Source organism: Stigmatopora argus, chromosome 9, assembly GCF_051989625.1.
Source record: "Stigmatopora argus isolate UIUO_Sarg chromosome 9, RoL_Sarg_1.0, whole genome shotgun sequence".
Lineage (NCBI taxonomy): Eukaryota > Metazoa > Chordata > Actinopteri > Syngnathiformes > Syngnathidae > Stigmatopora > Stigmatopora argus.
In genome coordinates this window covers 17,845,764-17,868,632 of record NC_135395.1, presented here as the reverse complement: position 1 = coordinate 17,868,632, position 22,869 = coordinate 17,845,764, and the positions used below count along the sequence as shown (strand labels likewise).

The 22,869-nt window shown below is 39.8% G+C and overlaps 1 protein-coding gene and 1 long non-coding RNA gene across 4 annotated transcripts in view; one reads left to right on the top strand and one right to left on the bottom strand.

Moving 5' to 3' along the window:
- Window positions 1-2,060: 2,060 nt before the first annotated feature.
- Window positions 2,061-3,599, bottom strand: LOC144082123 (uncharacterized). Its single transcript, XR_013303150.1, has 3 exons — window positions 3,464-3,599; window positions 2,320-2,360; window positions 2,061-2,193 (listed from the first exon to the last, which is right to left on the bottom strand). It is a non-coding gene; the product is annotated as an uncharacterized LOC144082123 (long non-coding RNA).
- Window positions 3,553-22,869, top strand: part of LOC144082120 (5-hydroxytryptamine receptor 4-like) — a 34,894-nt gene continuing 15,577 nt past the window's right edge. For 2 of the 3 annotated variants that reach the window (XR_013303147.1, XM_077608984.1), the window contains exons 1-4: window positions 3,553-3,713; window positions 16,968-17,052; window positions 20,921-21,085; window positions 22,359-22,559. Coding sequence is in view for 2 of the 3 variants with exons in the window: in XM_077608984.1 (XP_077465110.1) it covers window positions 16,991-17,052; window positions 20,921-21,085; window positions 22,359-22,559 (428 nt within the window). In the remaining variant the exon portion in view is untranslated. The remainder of the gene's footprint in view (window positions 3,714-16,967; window positions 17,053-20,920; window positions 21,086-22,358; window positions 22,560-22,869) is intronic. The other variant, XM_077608985.1, reaches the window with a different exon arrangement.

The following is a 22,869-nucleotide window of genomic DNA, read 5'->3' as shown; positions in this document are numbered from 1 at the left end:
TAGAAATGTGCAGTAAGTGACCCATAATCAACAAGAAGTGACCTGTAAGTAGCCTAAAATTGACCAGGAAGTGACTTCACATTATCTCGTTGCTCGCCATTGACAATGTTAGCTGTCAAATTCATTTCAACTAGGAAGACTGGCATTGAAAGCACATTTACGAGCACCGCTGACAGCCCTAGATGTCCAATTAATTTTAACTAGGCAGCCAATGAATTCACATAAATGCTGAAAATTTTGCTCTAGTGAATATTTTGGTATGCTTTCCTCAATCAAACAGTGATATCGTTTCAAAGGGATACATTTAAAAAAAACATCAGGATCCAAACTTTCACGCTTATTAACATCTTTTTGCAAACCTAGTTCACATACAACAAATAGGACAGATTTTCTTGCAATAAAAGTTGAACACTATGACTCTAGAAGCACGATGGAAAAATAGAAGGGTTTTGAAAATAACAAAACAAACTAAGAAATTAAAATCTGCCCTTCAGGAAAGCTGAAGAGCCCCCCCTGAAATTGAAAACAATATTAAAATTAAGTATGAGTCAGTGACAATATTATGGAGGTCGATTGAAAGACTCCATCCAGCCGTGGCATTTCATAAATGCTTGACACGCATTTCCAGAATGTGTTTAGCACCCTCCCGCACTTACGCCTTCATCTGCTTCCTCCGCTTGTAAAACTTTGCAAACCGCTGGAGAGGATCGGTCGCCAGCATCTGTCCCTAGGGACAGACGATAGAAGTCATTCAGCAATAAATGCATCGGGGAAAAAAATGGGGAAACACACAAAGTTATATTTGGATTTGGGACACTTTTTCTTCTGGTGTGAACCGTAATTTAGTCTAAAATATGATCACTTGTTCACAATCATGAATCTGCATAAACGGTTTCCCAGGTGTATTGGTTGCCCCTCCCACCCTGATACAGCGTTACCTGTATTTATGAAATGAATTGGTTCCACAAGTGGTTTTCAAAATCCCCTTTTGGGACTTTTAGGGGTCCAAAATTGGGTTTCAAGTCATATTTTGGCGTTCAATAATAACAATAGGGACGGTGGATGAGTGGTTAGCGCATCAGGCTCACAGTTCTGGGGCCCTGGGTTGGAACCCTGGTCAGTCCTCACTTTGTGGAGTTTGCATGTTTTTACGGGCTTGCATGGGTTTTCTTCGGGTGCTCCGGTTTCCTCCCACATTCCCAAGAAACATGCCTGCTAAGCTAACTGAAGACTAAATTTCCACTAGCTATGATCGTCGTCCTCCGTCTCCTCGTGACATGCGATTGGCTGACCACCCATTCGGGATGTCCCCCACTTGGTGCCCGATGTCAGCTCCAGCACCCCTTGCGACCCTTGTAAGGATAAGCGGTTCAGAAAATGAATGAATGAGGTTAATAAGAATAAGGGATTCATTGTGGCTGGTCTGCTTGAATAACACGTAGACAGCGCACTTTTATGTCTGAATAAATAAAGTGTCCATAGAATAAATTGTGTGTGTGTGTGCGTGAGTGACCTGGAATTGCTCTTTAATGTTTGTCCTCAGGCATCTACCATTGTGTGTATGCTGTATTATATGTCATATCCCAGTATCGAGTATGTTCTATGTATTGTAGGACCGGATTTAGCTGCTTTCAGAGCTTGCGTGTCTTCTTTCTGCCAATAAGCTCATTGTGTAGCTGCTTTTCAGCATCAAGTCATTCGGGATAACTTTTATTGGATTGGATTGGATTGGATAACTTTATTCATCCCGTATTCGGGAAATTTTGTTGTCACAGTAGCAAGAGGGTGAGGATGCAGAAATAAGAAAGGCATTTTAGACATAAATAGATAGGTAATAAGTAAGTAAATAAATAAATACATAAAGAAATAAGCGTGTTGCTGAAATATATATATATATATATATATATATATATATATACACACATACACATACATGTACATACACATCTATATACATACGTACACATATATAAGCACATATATACATACATACATACACATACATATATATAAGCACATATATACATACATACACAATTTAAATATATGGAAACATCCAGCGGGCGAGTGGCGAGTGGTTAGTGGGTCGGACTCACAGGTCAGGGGTCGAGGGTTCGATCGCAGGTGGGAGTTTGCATGTTCGATCTGGGCTTGCGTGGGATTTCTGTGGGTACTCCAGTTTCCTCCCAAATCCTGAAAATATGTATGCTAGGCTAGCAGGTTGAACACTCTAAATTGCCAAACCCTAGATATGATTGGTTGTCCGTTGTCTCCTCATGCCCTACGATTGGCTGGCCCGCCATTCAGGGTGTCCCTTACCTGGTGCTGCCCGTAGTCAGCTGAGATAGGCTCCAGAACCCCTGTGAGGACAAGCGGTTCAGAAAATGAATGACTTTTTTGAAACAGTGTAAAAGTGCTGGAGTGATTTACACCTGAATTCTGTCTGATTTTGCAAACTTTACTGGCATGACAATTTTTTTTTCACCTATCATGAACCCAAAGTGCCGAAGCGAGCTGAGGGGGATGCGCAAAAGAAGGAGGAGCCAACCAAACAGCGAGCTCACGCGGCGTAGCGAGACGTGCAAATGTGAGTCATCAGACGTTTCAATCAGTGCCACGCTCGCCACCTACCAGGCCCAGATGGTGTTTTTCCAAAGACGCCAAGACCAAGCCAGGATTCTCCGCAGCGCCACTCCAAATTATTTGCAACTTTTTTGCTCGGTGGAAAACTCTTTTCTTTAGCATGGGGACCAAAACAAGAGAAAAAAGGACTAAAGTTGCAATATTATGGGATAAAAGGTCCTTTTATTGCAAGAATGTAGATTGTCATATGGGCTGTGTGGCTGAAAAGATATCTTTGGACTAAAATGGAAAGGAAATAATGTCAAATATTAATTCAATTCATGAATTTGAAGAATGTAATTTCAGAATTCCTAACTTATTTATTGGAAATTCATTCATTCATTCATCCCAAGGGTTGCAGGGGGTGCTGGAGCCTAACCCAACAGTCTCCAGACTACACCCTAGACTGGTCGCCAGTCAGTCATGGGGTACACGGAGAGACAAACCACCATTCACATTGCCACCAGGTGGGAATTGAACCCAGACTTCCTGCACTCAAGTCAGCTGGAAGAACCACTTCACCACTGGCTTGTAATTCATTTGGGCTATTGATTAATTAATGCATACCATACAATAACATACATCCAAATATAGATGCATACACCATCACTCAAAGGTTTTGAGCCATTTCACCATTTCATTGAACGAGAAAGCGTCCCAAAACTTTTGACCGGGCGTGTACACGTCCACAAATGAAAATAACAATTAAGAGAAAAGATGGGGGAGAAATACAATCAACAGGTAATTATCGATCATTTCCAATCCTATCCATTCGCTGTCATTCTCCCATTTGAAATGGTTATCATTTGTTATTTATTTATTTATTTTTGGAATGACTTACCCAAAATAGGATGAGAGTTCCCACCGGATGAATGAGGAGTGGCGATGTGCGCGTGCACGTTCTCCTGGAAGCATGTGCTTGTCGGATTGTTGTGCCATTCGCATCGGAAGGAGCGACTGGAGCGCGCACGCACGCACGCACGCACAAAGAAAGAAAGAACCAAGCTGAAACCACTTGTGCAATAGATCCGAAAGGAGGATGCCATTTGGGGATTTAACGCCGTGACAGCCTGCAAAATCGCGGAGACATGGTGAGTTAAAGGTCGCTGTTTTTTAATTTATTTGTCTATCACGACACCTTTGCGGTATTTTGACCTTCCTTGGTCCGCAAGATGAGAACTTTAAAAAGAAATCTTGTCTTGGACGTGAAATCTTTCGCCTGTAAACGTGTTTTTATTGAGTTGATAGTCTGTTTTGAAGGTCTGTGTGTGAAAGAATGCTTATTTGAAGTGATATTGGGGACATTTTTGCTTATGGGGTGTTTATTTTATTTTAGATCCATTTTTAGAAGAGCCATAATTTACCTAATGTACCTAATGGATTCATTGATTTAGTTATTTTTAATTAGACTGGCTTATCAGGCTACAAATTCCATTACAGGTTTGGTAGGAGACTTTTTCAAATTCAGCCTTTTGCACTTTACAAGAAATGTGGTGCTGTCTGATAAGAGGAATAATGGGAAAAAGAAACAAAACATAACAAAAACATCATCCTTCATTCCCGAGTCGTATAATTTTGTTGAAATTGTTCTTGTTTTGTTCACTTCAACATGAAATTGAGTGTTTATCATGACTACACCCACCCAAAAAGTCTCAAAAACATCAAAATAAACATTAATTATTGAGAAGTTTGGTCTAAAGTGGATTGATGTGAACTTTGAAAATGAAATCTCCAAAACTAATTTGCCACATTCTTGTAAACGAGTATAAACAAACAAATCTTTATGAACTTATTTCCTTGTCCAAAGTCATATCGAGCCGCGATTGCATAATGATGTCTTAACGTTGTCCTAGCAGAAATGTTTTTCGCCAATGTTGTAGTGTCGCATACTCCAAAACACACTTTTTGTTTCTTTTGCCGATATTCTTGCACATATGAACTATTTTATCGCTTTGCAACCCACACCAAAAAAATCTGATCTGGGGTCTGATTTCCGACGGTGCGATCGAATCGGGGGACAGCCCTCGTGTTAACGTTTCTCAAGAAGTGTTTGACCTGTGTGAAAAGGTCACACATATAGTGTGTGATCATGTGACTTGTGAGCTAGCAGCCATCTGTCAAGAGTCAAATGAGATGACACGCGTGTGCAGGACGACATGATGGGGTCGATTGGCAGTAGATTTTCACATGGAGACACTCAAGATCTTGCTGAGGGATTATGGGCTTTTGTGTCCACTTTGATTGTTGTGCTCATTATGGACTGAGTGAGAAAGATCATGTCTCTTGACATGTTTTTTTAAAATTATTTTTATTAATGTATTCATTCATTTTCTGAAATGTCTATCCTCACAAGGGTCGCGGGGGGACCTGGAGCCTAACACAGCTGACTGGGTACCAGGCAGGCGACGCCCTGAATAGGTGGCCAGCCAATCGCAGGGCATGAGGAGACAAAGGACACCCAATTATAGCAAGGGTTTGGCAATTTAGTGTTCAATTGGCTAGCCTAGCATGCATGTTTTTTGGGACGTGGGAGGAACCTGGAGTACCTGGAGAAAACCCACGCAAGCCCGGGGAGAACATGCAAACTCCACACAGGGAGGACCCACCTGGGTTTGAACTCGCAACCCCAAGACTGTGAGGCCGCCGGGCGTTTTTTTAATTTTAATTTTTATTATTATTCATTTTATACATTAAGCACTTGCATAAGATCAGGAGTCTGCCTGTTACTTTTTTTCAAAATGCCAGTTTCCGAAGGCATTTCCATTAAAAAATGTCTGTCGCATTTCAAAGCAGACATTTTTGTTATTTTATTTGCCCGTTTTTTTTCTCCTCGGCCCTTAAATCCAGGTTAATTTACCAAATTATTTTTTTTATATATTATAATGTCCATATCTAATGTGTTTCACTGTATGCACAATACATCTAATAATATCTGATAGTGTATTTGACCTATACTCTCCAGTTATAAAGCTTGGCAATAGATAGGCTTGAACACCATGTTCTGTTTCTATCCTGCTTTTTTTGCGCTTATGCAATATTTTATGGAGCTTCTGGCAGGGTCGAAGGTGCTGATTGCGTTACGAGGGAGAGTCGGCAGATCACACGTTGGCCCGTGAGCACGTAATCGGTGAGCACGCTTCCCTCGCCCGTCGCGGACGTGGTCGCCAAAGACGATAGGGTGAACGACAAGGAGTTTAGGTGACATCGGGGTGATGTTGTGGACTGCGTGGGCCTGAACGAAAGGTGGTCTTGAAAGTCAGCTGGAGCTCAACGAGGACGCGTGTAGAATTTCAGGACATGCCCAATTCGGTCACGTCCAGTCTTATTTTCCATGCTAAGTGTTTTCCTCGCTCTTTTGTGGGTTAAGGGCAGTAGAAAATTAATTAATGTTTTTTTGCACAGTCCTTACAGCTCTTGTATTACCATATTTTCTCGCATATACGGCGTATTCGTCACTCCAAAAAAATGATGACTGAATCGAGGGTAGGGCTTATATGCCCATAAATTAGATTTGTCATGGACGGAATTGCAAGGTGACAAAGACCAAACGCCATAATGCAAGATAATGCGGCCGATTCGGTCAATTATTTCAAAATAGAGAAAATATAAACGGGTAAAACGCTACACAAAATTTATTTTGACGTTTATGCATGAAATTCAAGGAAATATATTTTGCATAAAACATGAAAAAACTCACTTTGCGCTGCCAACTTACATAGGAATGACAAACTAGACCATTGTACTGCTCACATGACTTCCTTTTTGAATTTGTCTATGTGCAAGCAACACCCTTTTGAAATATGCAATCCAGCAGACGATCTTTTCGATTCATACAGAATCTCAGAAATACCACGTGCGATGATTTTTTTCAAAGATTTTTTACTATCAAAGTAACACATTTGTATTCCCTATTAAAACCATGAATATGGAGATGAAAATTATGAATCACAGGGCGGCTTATACGAGAGAAATGGTCAAATTCAACCATTTTTAAGGCAATTTTAAGGGTGCGGCTTATATGCGGAGGTGGCTAATATCCGAGAAAATACAGTAATCCTTTTTTAAAATGCTATAATGTTGAGATAGCTCTATTTCAAAGGGAGATCTATAGTAGGATTACCTTGAGGAGGACTTTAAACAAGCATTTGAAATCCTTTGAACAATTTTGAGTCTCTTGAGGAGTTGAAATGCATTTCTTTGATAGAATAGGATGAGTGACTTTTTGGTTGCTTTTGCCGTGTGCCTTTTGAGGCGCTACTCTTGCTACAAGATCAAAACGGCATGCTTCACCGCAGTTGTAATGGTGTGTCTGTTACCCGTAATATTGCCAAGTCTCGAGCCAGTGATCATAACTGTCATGTGTAGAAAGCGGAAACGAAACGGACTTGTAAAAAGAAATGCTACAAGACTTTCGGCTTGTCGTCAGAGCGAATACATTTTTTCCCACTTTATCTTTTGCATCACGCTCACCTAAATTGACTCAAAACAAGGAAAGCCATGGCATCAATGTTTTGTTATTGAATTATTGATATAACGTGATGCGTCGGTGGAGGTTAGGCTATTATTTCTTTGTCATGCGGTCTTCAAAAAGATGGTCAAAATTAATATGAAATAGTCTATGAATGTCAGAGTCACTAACCTTTTTATGGATGCGATGTATACGATAATAAATGTTGTTTTACTTCCTGATTCAGCAGAGTTCATGAGAGCAATTAAATCTTTAATGGCGACTTTGCTCAGTATGTCATTAATTCTGTCCATTGAATAATTGCAACTCCAGAAAAACAACAAGGTTATTAAAAAAAAATCATCTAATAAGTCATGAAAAATAGCTCAACTTTGACCGTGAAAATGAATTTTAAAAAAATAGTGAGCATTTTCTGCCATTCATCCTTATGTTGTGAATTTAAATGAGTTAACAGTAGTAGATGTCCAAATCATTTGCGGTCGGAGGGTGGTAGTGAATGTTTGTTTATCCGCTGCCAGCTTCAGAATTAATTTTAATACCCGAGATTCCAAGATGAGACCACCTTTGACCTTTAAAAAATGGCAGAGTCAATATGCCCGTTTTTATAGAGTAACTGTTAAATGTCACTAACATCGACACGACGTTCTTTACATTCAGAATTCACTCAGTCATATTAAATTTTCTTACCAAGCCTTTATTTTTCATATGACCTGTAAAATGATTGATGTTGATTCTCGGCGAGATCCAATCGATCGGGATACAGAGTATCGTGATATATCACCATATCGGTATTCCGTGTTACCCCCATTAGTCGCAATACCTTGTTCACCAGGTGTACATTTTTAATAGGACAAGTGCACTCAAAGGAGCCTTTTGTTCCACCATTTCTAGTATGTTTTATAGCCCACGAGTTGCATAAAGGGAGCTATTGTACAACACTCGTCATTGAATCATTTAAAAGACAGCAAGGGCGAGGTCCCGCCGCCGAGAGTAAAGAGACGAAAGGGCTAGGGAGGGTTCAGCGGGAGGACGCCAACGAGACGTCCAAAGGACAATGAAGCGCGCCCGAGTTATTTTGGGAAGGCCTACCTCGGGCGGCTTCTTTTCGATGACTTCACCCGCTCGCAAACCAACCGGAGACGCTTTGTGGCAGAGTGCTACTGCCGGGGTTGCACCGGCACCGGCAAGTTTACCAAGAACGCTCTCCGCGTTCTTTCATTTTTTTTTGTTATTGTCGTGAATAAGAAGCGATCGCAATCATTGGCTGACATGTACACTGCGTGTGACTGAGCATTCTGTTGAATTACCATATTTTCTCGCGTATAAGCAGTATTTTCTCGCGTATAAGCCGTATTTTCTCGCGTATAAGCCGTATTTTCTCGCGTATAAGCCGTATTTTCTCGCGTATAAGCCGTATTTTCTCGCGTATACGATGTATTTTCTCGCGTAAAAGCCATATTTTCTCGCATGGAAGCCGTATTTTCTCGCATGGAAGCCGTATTTTCTCGCATGGAAGCCGTATTTTCTCGCATGGAAGCCGTATTTTCTCGCATGGAAGCCGTATTTTCTCGCATATCCGCCGTATTTTATCGCATATCCGCCGTATTTTATCGCATATAAGCCGTATTTTCTCGCATATAAGCCGTATTTGTAACTAAAAAAAGATGACTGAATCAAGGGTACGGCTTATATGCGCACAAATTAGACTTGACATGACTAAATGCCATAACGTAAGACAATGCTCATATATTTCAAAATAGAGAAAAGATGCTTTAAATGAAAATTCAACGATTTTTAAGGCAATTTTGAAGGTGCGGCTTATATGTGGAGGCGGTCAATATGCAAGAAAATACGGAATTACTTAAATGAACTTCTAGTGGCTGTATTTAGCGTCATTTTAGACACCTTAGCAAAAACTGGACGCACCGAATTTGACAAGAACAGTATTTCTTCAAATATAAGCCGCATCGAAACACCATTGTCCTAATGCTAGCATTTTTAACTCTACCAAGTCCAAATATGTGATATTTTTTAAATAAAAAACAAATGTTATTCTGTTGACGTGGCTCTTAAAAATGAAATTCAGACTTTTCATCAGCAATACACGTCCAATCCATTTGACGTGGGAGGGAGGCCACATGTCGTCTACTAGTGATGAACATAAATATCCATTTTAATTTGGTGTCAAAGCGCCACGAGACTGAACGTCCATCATCATCACGTGCAGCTGCTTCCAATTCATGTTAAACGATAGCCAATTGGGCTGCTCTATTTTGTTAGTTTCTCCTTTAGGGCCAAACGTCCCTGAATGGTTTGGCATTAACAAAAATGAAGCACAAAGAGCAAAACAGCAGCTTTGTCCTCTGCGTCTTGAGAATTAAGGGATGGAAATTTATGTTAATACAATTTATGTAAATACCCTTGATTTAATACCACCTGATGGCCATTGAACCAAAGAATGTGCTTCTGTGGTGGAATGAAAACCTTCAAAATAAGAAACGTGGGACTGAGTCACAAAAACAAACACAAATATTTTATGCCAAATGCTGACAGCTTTCAAAGACCACATTTTAGGGATAATAAATCATCCTTTTTTGTCTTGGCAGACAGCCTGTCATTTTTTTTATCTGAAAATTGGACCCCAAAATGCGATTTATTTTCCAGTGCGACTTGTTTAATTTATTTTCTTTGCAGTAGTTGGTGCAATTAATATTAGGTGTGACATATAAATTTGTAAAGTAGGGTACATGGGAATTTATGTTTTGTCTTTAACCTTAAAAGTCTTTGTTTTTATTAACACTTGGACATTTTATAGCGGAGGAAAGTCCAAAATGGGAATTTGGCATGCAGTGAAATGTGAAAATGTGTGTTTATTTGCAAAAACGTGTTTTCTAGGCGTACTATTCTTACAAAGGACATTTTTTGGCGTGGTTTTTAGCAAGTGGTATTTTCTCCAGCTAGCATAGTGGCTTCCAAGAGTGTTGGGGCGTCTATAAATGTGAAGTTATGCGCACTGAAGTCCCTCACTTACACATTGCCACTTGCTCCGGCTACTGCGAAAACTTTCCAAAATACGCCCGAGCCAACGCGTGTTCACTCGTCTTTTATGCATGCGGGGCAGAATGGCGACCGCGACCGCCCCCGCACCTGCTACTTTTATGTTTCATCTATACATACTATTTCTGAGAGTGTGTTTGTCCGTTAACATCAGACAAAATGGAGACAACACGGTACATCCGATTTGAATGTGGTTTTGAACCAAAAAAATGCAAATGTACGGCTCTAGGATGTTACCAGGCTCGATTTTTGAATTTGGGCCCCAGTTTTCCCAAAAATCAATTTTTCTAACTCGGGAGTTGCATTTTTTAAGGTCAGAAAGTGCAACTTTGGGCTCATTTTTTAATTTTTTAGATGCGACATTTTGTAGACAACAATTATTTAAAGCACCATGAAGACGCAAACATTTTAAGCCTATCTTTTTCAAGGTCAATGGCTGCACGTATCTAAGAATCGATGCAAAAAACTCGCTTTTTGGATACTCGACGCACTCTAACTGCTCACCTTGAAAAAACCAAATTGGTCAAATGCGTGCCCGCATGATGGGTACATTTGCGTCCTTATATTTGGTTTTGTGGGGGCTAAGGGTTAGGGATTATGCCAGTCAACTATTTCTTTAATAACTTGTCGTTATTGCTGGATCCACTTGGGAAACATTTGGACATTCTTCCAACCACTTCCAATAAGGAATGTTGGCGGCCTTTATGGCCCGGGGGCGATTGTGCAAACATGGCTTCGTACCCGGCCAATTTAGTTTTGCGTCAACCCCAAGAGGACGTAAGTAGAGGCCACCTTGAGAAACTGCTGCCACGGCTGCTTCCAAAGTTATTACCCAGATAAAGTCCCAAGTTTTCCCGAGAACAAATGCTGTAAAAAACGATTTCACCAATTGATGATTGAACCCCGCTGCAAAATATAAATCATATAAATATGCACACATAACGAGAAGTATTTTGGCATTTTTCGCGTTGACATTAATGAAAAACTCAACGTCCAATTCATTCAAACTGGCAGGACTGGATATGAATGGTCATTTTTAATGGTATTCAATCAGAGTACGAGACACTTTTTATAGTGTAAATTTTCTGTCATAACGCTTTGGTGATTAAATTGCAGCTCCGTTTTGAAAAACAGTTCTTGCTTTGAACATATTAATAAGTCATTTGCATATAAAATATCATGACCTATCCATATGTTGTCACACTGACCGTATAGTATATCGTTTATATATCCAAATGTGGCTTTTATGGGAAGCAATATAGACTGCCCCCAAGCACTTTTTCCTTCCTTCTTCGACTCTGCATGACTACCCGAATCTTTTTGCTCCAAGAAGTTGCCACGGCAACTCTCTCGCACCTGCTGGAAGCTTTTACCGCGAACCTGCCGAGAAATTAATTCCTTTTCATGTATTTAATCTGCAGGGGAGCAGATCTTCCTCCACACAAATGAACATAACATTTGTCTGCTTAGGTCAGTCTCGCCACACTTTTCCATTTTCCTTTTTCTACGCTTGTCATTTAACTCAACTCTTGCGCGTGTCAGTCACCCCGTTGAAAGAATAAAACGGGAGTATAGATGGGTACGGGGCGGCCGAGATGGAGATTGGGCGGGTCCACTTGGCGGGAGATAAACATAGAGAAGGCGATGACGGCCGTCTGAGCGATAGCATCACGGCCCCTGCAGAGTAAACACAACACGAGTGGAAGAAGAAGATGAAGAAGAGCGGGGGAGGAAGAGTCTGTGTGTGTGTGTGTGTGTGTGTGTGTGTGTGTGTCTGCATGTGTGTGTGTGTGTGTGTCTGCGTGTGTGTCATGAATTCATTAAGAACTGAATTTGTTCCCATGCTTGTGGGAAGTAATTCATTCATTTTCTCAAGTGCTTGTCCTCACAAGAGTTGTGGGGGGTGCCGGAGCCTATCCCAGTTAACTATGGGCACCAGGCAGAGGACATGGGTGGCCAGCCAATCACAGGGCACGAGGAGACAAAGGACAACCAATTGTTTGGTAATTTAGAGTGTTCAACCAGGTGGAATGGGATGCATGTTTTAGTGATTTTGGAGTAAGTTAGAGTACCCGGAGAAAACCCACGTAAGCTGTGGGATAATATGCAAACTCCACACAGTGAGGAGCCACCTGGGGTTTAACCATTGAGGTGGGCGCACTAACCGCCTCGGCAAGAAAGTGATTTTTGTATTTATTGTACAGTAATACCTTGATATACGAGTGTCCCAAAATATGAGAAATTTGAGATACGAGGAAAGTTCTGATCAAGACGAGGTGTTTTTTCAGAGGGTGGGAACGGATTAATTTGTATTTAGTGATTTTATATGGAATATGAGTGAATTGATATACGAACGTATTACTGTATTTAAAAAAAAAATGAAATTAGCGGCTGCCATTGTTAGCGATTGTCATTCAATCCATTTCGACTGAAAGTTTGAATGAATTTGGTCTATAACAATACAAATTCTAGCTATCTAAACACTATAAAAGAACACCGTAGAGTCCCAAAAAATGGAAGCGTTAAGCGTGATAAGCGTCGGCAGACAAAGACGTCCGACCCAAGTAGGTCGCCAGTCTGTGAGCGCATGCAGCCCGGCTGACAAGCGGTTCCCCAACGGCCAAACTTAACTGGAGCTGACCTTCTGCCACCAAGATAAACACATCAGCTTTTTGACATTGGCTTTGTTGCCATACTTGACCCGCCAAGGAGCTTTCCCAAACACTCATGCGGGGATGAGGGAGCCCCGACTGTCAACTTCATTTCTTCCCCACATTTGACTTTATCTCTCCAGTAGACGATCAATCCAGTGCATGAGATCACATTTCTGGGGACTTGTGGTCAGGCGAAAACAAATGAATAAATAGGAATACTTTACAATGCAATATCAAAATAGACTTTTGGCAAACCTATTGGATCAGGGCCATCCCAACTATAGTTTCATTTATGTCTCTGAATGTGTGCGCGATAATGTCTCACAAAATGTCTCACAAAAATCATAAAAAATGAAACCATTTGACCTGAGAGTCCATTTCCTTTACAGCATGATAAAAGTCTGACTTTTTATCTTTTGCATAGTCATATCGAGATAGTTTTGGATTATGCTGATAGCTGGAAACTTTGAACCATAAACACATAAAATTCCCCCCACACGCACTTCCTAAAACTTTCGGTCAATTAAAAAAGGTTTAAAAAAAAAAACCAAAAACAAAAAAACGCAAAACTTTTAATCCTCAATCAATGATCCACTAGTCCGACTTCATTGTATTGATTTTAAATCTTCAAATGAGAAGCATGAAGGATCTGAGTAAAGATGAAGCATTTATTTCTTTATTATTAAATTAGCCCATATTTGTCCATGGAAATCCCAATTCCCAGCATCTTCTCTGGTGTGGCTTGTTAAGCAGCAGAAAAGCAGGAGTTTTATCAAAGCCCCAAACCACATCCACGAGATGCTTTTAAATCCATAAAACCAGAGAAAGTGCTTCGTGATTTATTGCCCCCGGGAGACAGGGGGGGGGCGCTCCCACGCATCGCACTTTAAACGGCAGCAAGCTTTCCCAGCTCTGAAGCTTATCCACCAAAAATGGAACAAAATATTTGGCACGCCTGGAAATCAAGGGGTTAATGGAACCAACACATATGCGCGTATATGTATTTACATATTCTATTGAGTGATTATATCTCACTGCCATTGATAATCATCAGTAAGTGAACTTTTTCATTCTTTCATTTTCTGAACCGCCTATCTTCACAAGGGTCGCGGGTGGTGCTGGAGCCTATCCCAGCTCACTGGGGACACCCTGAATCAGGGGGTCAGCCAATCGCAGGGGACCGAAAGACTAATGACCAATCAGAAAAGGGGAAATGTAGTGTTCAACCTTAGCATGAATGTTTTTGGGATGTTAGAGGAAACCGGAGTACACAGAGAAAACCCACGCAAGCTCAGGAAGCACAAACTCTACATAGTGAGGACCGACATGAAGCTGGCAGGTTCGCAACCGCTGCAAGAGCACAAATATATTTTCTTTGGCTAGTTTGAATGGCCGTATTTCAGTATTGATTTTTTTTCGAGACCGACTCATTTGCTTCAAAGCGCTGGAGAGCAGAAAGAAAAAAAAATACACTAAAAAACCTCAGACGTGTCTGGAAAGGGAGGAACCAATCAAATCGGACCCATAAAAAGACTATAGAAAAGTAATACTATGATGATAACATAAAGGACCCTGTTTGGAAACCATTTAAAAATATATATTCTACATTCATTCTTGGCGATAATCGGGAGATTATCGTCACATTTGCCATTTTTACAGTTTTAACCTGAGAGGTGAAGTCTAGATGTCCAAAAAAAAAATGTCAGTAGGAAGCAGAGCCAAGTTTAGGTTGTTGATGAAGATGATGATTGAATCAAACTCCCCCTGAGAGAGAGCACATGATGTCAGCGGTCAATAAGTCAAAAGCACTCCGTCTCCTTGAAGGGAATGGCATCCCATAATTCAGCAGCAAATGTTTTTTCTTCACTCTGAATGTTTGGTTAATGGACATCCTCACTCGAGGATGCTAACTCAAAGGCTTCGCGGTGTCACGGTGTCGCCCATTTATCTGTCTGCTATTCAAGTTTCTACTTTAACAGCATTCGAAAAGAACGTACGAGAAGAGGTCACTTTAGGTGAAGCCCTGAAAATTGGAAAACATAGTGAATGGGAGCCCTCAAGGACCGGAATTGGGCACCCTTGGTTTAGAACAAGGGTGTCAGATTCGGGTTGGTTCGCGGGCCGCTTTAACGTCAACTTGATTTCACGTGGGCCGGACCAATTTAGATATAATATTTAGATTTATTTTTTAATAAATGGATTAAAAGAACTGGATGAAAAGCCCTGAATATTCTGTTTTTTATAGATCTCAAACAATGTTTATTTTAGCTTTTTTAAAATATATTTTTAGATTTTACAAAATGATTTTTGAACTAAAAACACAGAAAAAAATGATTAAAAAATTACAATTATTGATTTAAAAGGAGGAAAACCAGGAAATGTAATATATATCGATACTCTTCATTTTAATTTGATCCTAAAACAAAGTCGGCACTCATCATTTACTTTCCCGGGCCACACAAAATGATGCGGCGGGCCAGATTTGGCCCCCGGGCCGCCACTTTGACACCTGTGGTTTAGACTGTAGCATTATAATGACATTACTTCCTGTTTTTCAAACATTGCTGCCTCACAAACAATGACAAAAAGCCTTTTTTTTGCCCAAAGCCATTTACATATTTTCTAGGGATGAGAACCAATGAGCGCCTTATGTAAAAAAATATTAATTTCCATACAGTGCTGGAGAAAAAAAAAATCTGACGATATGACGATACATCAATGATGTTAATATTTTAGTGCAACATTTCCATGTATAGATACAACACTGTAATATTGCAACATTCTTCTAAACAAGAGTGTCTTCTTAACTAATTGCTTGCCAATAAAGGTCCAATTCATTACTAATGCAATTTACTAAATTTCTACTTTTCTGAATTTAGTAGCCGAAAGAATAAAAATTGAAGAGACAGCGGATCCAAACATAAATGAAGTCTGTTTATTTTCCGTGCCCGTCCTTCGAGAGCATTTTGAGTAAAAATGGCTGCCAATGGCAGAAAGAATCTCATAAAATAATCATTTCGACGTTTGGCCGCCAGCTGGCTTTGGATTTACTGTGGACTTATGCGCTTATGTTGCATTCTGGGAACACATTAGCAGCTAATTGCTTGGGAATGTGTGAAGTGGATCCAGCGACCGATGTGGCAAAAACCATGACTGACTCGTTTTTAGTAAATGCGTCTACGGTATATGACTGTAAAAAGAATATTCAAAAAGACATTTTCCAAAGTATTGAAAGACAACAACGCAAAACAGATGGCGATTCAAACCATTTTGGAAATGTCATTTTATATACAAACTAATTTAGAGTTCAGTGCACAAAATTTTGATGGCTGGAAATCCATTTCGACTGGCAGCGACCAACCGCTTCATTTATGCATATTAAAAGCCAAATTTATGAAGTCAAAATGAATGAAAAACATTGATTATGGCCCCAAAGTAAAACTAAAAGTATCTTTTTTAATAGGATTTAACTCGATGCTTATAATTAATGGCTATATATTCCATTCATCTAGACTGGCCATGAATCTAATTGAATTTATGATTTTATTGTCATTATCCAAGTCTAAAGAGATTTAATTCAGCTCAAAATGCACAAATAACAAAAAGAATGAACAAATAATCAAGAAATAATCATAGGTAAATAATAAATAAATAATTAATAGATAAGTAGTCAACATAATCAATCAGTTAAATGAGTAAGGGGTTTAAAAAAGTGGACATTTGATGCTATTTTTTGTTATCACAAGAAATGTTCTCTATCCAAGATATGTATTTTTAGCTGTGCACTGTTGTGGCAAGTTCTTGAGAACACTTAGAGCCAAATCTTTTTTTTATTGAGGCTTGACCCATAAACAATAGGATTGTGTGTGTGTGTGTGTGTTTGTTAACATTACATCACAATAGATTAGAGGCATAGCTATACTAGAGAAGACAAAATACTGTGCATTTGCTTCGTTTTGGCTGTCATTTCATTAAGCACGCTTCTTTAAAAAAAATAAATGGCTAATTTGTGGTGACCTCATCGTGTTTTTAAATTATTCAGCCAAGCACTGCATTCGTGTTAAATGTCATGTTTGTTTTTTGGGGTTTTTGCCTCCTCCCATGAAAGAAAATGGATGTAATTGAGCTGATGATGATGTGGATTGATGTGGATTTCATGTCTGCAGGGCTTCTCGGCATTTATGGTCACATGAGCGTCATCATCAGGCCTGCTGGCCACATGCTGCTGATGGGGGAGCTTGTCACTCACAGGTGAGTGCAGGAAAATGTCAAAAAAAAAGCTTCCATTTTTTTGTTTCTGTTAGGAATGTGATCAAATGTTGCAAAATTTCATTCATATCAGGCCTTGGAATTCTGACTCCACATCAATTGTGTGATATTTCTTCCTAACCGCTACAAAAAGTATTTTAGCGGCTCAAATCATCCAAAAATACACCCCCCAAAAAATAAGTAAATAAATTAAAAATACAGCACTACCTAAACCCAGTGGCGGTCCATGCATTTCCTAGTGACGCCTTCAGCAAAAACTATTTCATGGCTATAAAACCTCGACTGCAGCTACAGCTGCGACACATAAAAAATAATCAATAATAACCTCATACAATTGAAATATCATTTAGGAATATAGCCATACTTTACTCACCAAAAATCCTTTTTAACTGTCCACAATATCCATTCTCCTTTCTATCTTCTTTTCTATCGCCATCGAAGCTAGTGCTGAAAGTCGACCCTGTCCTGTCGTATTTCTGGCAAAAAAAAAAAAATCGATTTAGTGCTGAAAATGTTCGTTCCCGGTTGTGACAGATTTGCTTGCTTTGGAGTTGTCCGACCTTTCTTAATGATGTCCAGCTTTTTTTTTCTTGAAAAGTCCGCAAATATATTTGCTTATCCAGCTCGCTCCAGATACAGTTTGGTAGCTCTGGCTAATCACTAGCCAATCATAGTTGGTGAAAGCGATGACGTATCCCTACGCCTGCGACAAGGCATTGTGGTATTGCCAACTCGAAATCTGATTGGTTAAAGCAACAGTCTTATCGACGCTTGTTTAATGCAGCAGAGCCTGCAGAACTGATTGTGAAGGCCTTGAGGCAGATTTCTGACCCTGGCAACAAATAATGGCTGAAATGTGATTGGTTAAATGCTTCAATATGAAAACACACATCTGGAAGCAGTGCAACCAGGGGGAAAAGCAATGAAAGGAAGCTAACAGACAATTTGGAATTATTTAATAAGTATTCATGGACAAAATATAATATATGATTCAGATATTTCTTAGGCCAGCAGAGAAGGCCTTGAAGGCCCTGATGGCACACCACTGCCTAAACCATATCCCAGGCCCCCAAAAAATTAAAGACCCTGATTTAAAGTGCCTTCTTAAGACTTTTAAACAAAAGACAAAAGAAGAAAAAAAATAGTACAAAGTGCACAGATGTCTTTTTCTGGCTAAAGGACCATAAAACATCATTATATGAGAGTTTAGAAACTCCCATTTTTTGTCAAAAAAGACTTTGTACTTTAAGCACAGCTTTTAAGAGTTAAGAAATACACATTTTTTGCTAGAATATTGCAATATGGTGTTGCCGGAATTATGACCTCCAAGTGAGTTTTTTTGCTTACAAAGGGATTCCATTGCATTATCACTTTAATTTATCGCGACAGTCACTGAATTCTACGCGTCAATAAATAAAAAAAGGCAGCAAAGGTGACCCCGCCGTTGTTTTTATTTGAATTTTCGAGTGAAACGAAGACTTTCGGGAATTAGATTCCTATGTGATTGATTCGCAAGTTGTAAAACAAGTCAATAAAATTTGTCTCCAGACCATCATTTCTTGCGCCATCAGGCTTTGTGAAGCCTTTTTGGTCGCTGATGCTCAACAAAACATGAAAACAATCATGAAAGGAATAAATAAAAGAAGAATTGAATTTGGAGCCAGCATTGGATACCGATAAATTATCTGAAGTTTGGGGGTTTTATTTTTCTCGGTGAAGCGATTTATGGATGACCTTTTCTTGACCGTGTGGGCTGCATTTATATTTTATAATCACGTTCAAACATCAAATAAAATCCAAATACGTGCAAGAACGGGGTGTAATCGTTTTGTTCCACATGAGTTTTAGAGCACGATTTTTGAGGTTTTCGATAAGGGCTCAAACACGAGTAAAGCTTTTAAAGTCGTTTAATATTACTGTTTAATATTTGCATGAGGGACAGTCTATGTTTAGCTTTCAGATCAGGCTTTCAAGAAAGGTTTAATAACAATAATTATCAAGATTTTAATCTGGAGTTTGGTGTTGGGACTTAAATGATATTGATCATAACCTGGAGGGTTTTTAACAATCTCCATCGAAACCTGACTTTGGATCATATTTCCATGACAAAAGTGATTTATTCCCAAGAATAACAGCAGCATCCATCCGAGATTATGTCATGCCATTTATTATAGATACGGCTCCATAAATGAGAGCATTATTATCCTCTTTGCCATAATTGCGGCGCTCACGGCAGCCGCAGGTCAATGAAGACAATTAAAATAATATTCTCCGAGCCCTTCACGCGGATTTGTGAAGAATCTGTAATGAAGTTCCATTAAAGTCGTGCCGGTGATTGACAGCCGGCCGGGAGCACACGTCATGCTTTTGCGTTCTTTAAAAAGATGAACGTTGCTTCGTTTTGGACTTTTTTGTCTCTTTCCAAGAACCGGACGATGGAAAAAACAACGATATTTTGATCCATTCAATAAAGGGTGCTGTTATGTCTTCCAAAATTTTATTTTTATGTGATGATAAATGCTAGTTTAGCTGTTAAATAAGTCCACTGTAGAAATGTTAAAGTCACTTGCTGTTGTGTAGCTTTGCACTGATAATCCACCAGTAGTTGTATTTTTATTTTTACATTTTTTTTCTCTCCTAATCAATATGTTTAGAGATTCTTGTGGCTCAGTTGTCATGGCAACCCCAAAACACTATTAAATAGAATTGAACAGCTCTCCAAGTTGCTTTACCGTGCAATCATTGACAATCAAGCAAACCAATCACATTCATCAGCGGTGTTTACTGGTGTTACGCTTGGGATAAGTTCCAATCAAGTTTTTTTTTATCCCTAAAATGGCCATTTTCATCTTTTTATTGAAACGAGATGTTGACAGTAGGGTGGGTACGTGTTATTCACATGCTCCCCCCTGGATTTGAATTTACAAAAGGGATCACTGTAGTAAAAAAACAAAAAAAAGACACTCCGTTTAAATCTCTCAAAATTTTAGGACCTATTTTGAAAAGTTGAATCCCGACGTTAAACCTTACTTTGAAAGGCAAACTTTGATTTAAGGCCAGACTTTGAAACCTTCAAACGTGGCTCACAAGCCTCATTTCCAACCCTGACAGGCTGTTTTACTTTCAATTGACCTTTAATGACAATCCAGTCTGCTGATTCAGCAACCACGGGAACAAAAGAAGAAGAAAAAAATCCTGACGCAGGACCTTTTTAAGGCATCAGACTTTTTTTTGCCTTGAAAAAGAAGAAAACATTTTTTAAAGTAAAACTTGGAGGCAGTTGGAAGCTTTTGACATGGCACGTGTTGGGCATGCAAATGCCAACGTCTGGCGGCACCCTAACAATTTGGGCACTTTGATCAGATGGAGCGGGCAAACACGGCTACTTTGAGATTAAATTGGTTACCTGATGAGCCTTTAGTGAGCTCATTATGGTGGCTTTCTACAACAGGTCTTTGAATTTGGGTCGGCTTTAAAACCACAGGCAATGTTCAAACGATGATGGACTATCAGAGCCAAATAAAGAGATTAAAAACTGTCTATGGAGTAAAGTCAGGATTTAGCAATATTAAAGTCATAATACAAGAAAAGTCAAGCAAAGAAGTATACAACTTTTTTTCTCGTCTGTTTTCAGGTCAAATTATGCTTCTAATATTGTAATATTCTAACTTTTTTCCTTCAAATTCATTTTATTGCGTCTTTAAACTCCACCCTTTTCCTCACATTACTTTTAAATGCATATTAATACTTATTTTTCTCCGTTTTTCCTCATAGTCCTGTTTTTTTTCTTCTTTTTTTGGGCTCTAATGCATCTGTAAGTGAATCAAAATCCACAATTTTCTGTTCTTAGATTTTTCATTAAAAAAGGTGGCTTCTCTTGGCGTTACTGTTGTTTCCTTAGCAACAGCATGCCAGCGTGGGTGGCCCTCATCTGCTTCCTGTCTCTGGTCATGGCGATGACCATCCTGGGAAACCTGCTGGTTATGGTGGCCGTCTGCAGGGACAGACAACTCAGGTACAACGCCCCTTGACTTCATCCGTGCTTGAGGTTAAGTGAGTTAGGAATCGGCTTGCCAGAAATGTCAGGAAAAAACTACTAGAAAAGATTTGCTTTTATTTGCTCTTTTATGATGGAGGCAAAATATTTCAAAAGTTGTATGGAAATGATGATAAATACAATATATCACAGGTGTCCAAGTGGCGGACCGGGGGCCGAATCTGGCTCGCCGCATCATTTTGTGCGGCCCGAGAAAGTAAATCATGAGTGCCGACTTTCTCTTTTAGGATCAAATTCAAATGATGATTATAGATGTATATTACATTTGCTGATTTTCTCCAATCACTGCAATTTTTTCATCCAATTTTGTTTTTTTTGTATTTTTAGTTCAAAAAGCATTTTGTAAAATCAAAAAATAAATATACAAATATTTTCCATTTTCCACTTAATAAACAAAAAAATTTTTGTTTCTATTTGAAATAAAAAACATGATTAAAAGACATTTTCCAATACTAAGAAAAAAAAAGCTAAAATAAACATTGTTTTAGATCTATAAAAACTGAATATTCAGGGATTTTAATCCAGTTCTTTTAATCCATTTATAAAAAAATATCTAAATATTATATCTAAAATGGTCCGGCCCACATGAAATCGAGTTGACGTTAATGCGGCCCGCAAACCAACCTAAGTTTGACACCCTTGCAATATATTATTCACTATTTTTGAGTGGTTAGGACATCGGCCCCACGGTTCTGGGGTCGAGGGTTCGATTCCCAGGTGACTGTTCTCCCTGGGCTTGTGTGGGTTTTCTCCAGGTACTCTGGTTTCCTCCCACAGACCCCATAGCCCCCCACAACCCCCCAAAAAAGCATGGTAGGCTATTTTGAACACTCTAAATTGCGCCTAGCTGCGATTGGCTGGCCACCGATTTCAAAATATCCCACTCCCCGGTGCTCGTAGTTAGCTGGGATAGGCTCCAGCACCCCCTGCCACCCTTGTGAGTATAAGTGGCTCAGAAAATGAAAGAATGAAGGAACAGAATTAAAACCAATGCTCTTCTCTCGGCCGCCATCATCAAAAAGCTTCAGTGTGAGTAACAAATAAAAAAAACTAAACCAAAGCTTGACGTGGGCGTACGTTTTGTTAATAGAAGCTTCATATTGCACATGACTCAGCATTTCAGCCCACGAGTCAGCCTCATTTGTGCCGAGACCCCCCCGACTCGCTTCTCTATTGGTGACTCTGGACGGAGACTGGGCAAAAAAAAAAATCTTTTATTTTTGGTTTGCAGGAAAATCAAGACCAACTACTTCATCGTGTCCCTGGCCTTCGCCGACTTGCTGGTATCGCTGCTGGTGATGCCGTTCGGCGCCATCGATCTGGTCAACCAGCAGTGGATCTACGGCGAGACCTTTTGCCTGGTGCGCACCTCGCTGGACGTGTTGCTCACCACTGCGTCCATCATGCACCTGTGTTGCATTGCTCTGGACAGGTAGGCGTCCAACTTACCATGAGAAACAGCAATTCCTGCACATGATAAACAACAACATTCACTCCCTAAGCCACTTGTGTCAAAGTGGCGGCCCGGGGGCCAAATCTGGCCCGCCGCATCATTTTGTGCGGCCCGGGAAAGCAAATCATGAGTGCCGACTTTCTGTTTTAGGATCAAATTAAAACGAAGAGTATAGATGTATATTAACTGTTTAAAAGTTGACGTTAAAGCGGCCCGCGAACCAACCCGAGCCTGAAGCCCCTGCCCTAAGCCAATCAGTAGTAGACCGCCAAGCCATTTGAAGTGCTTT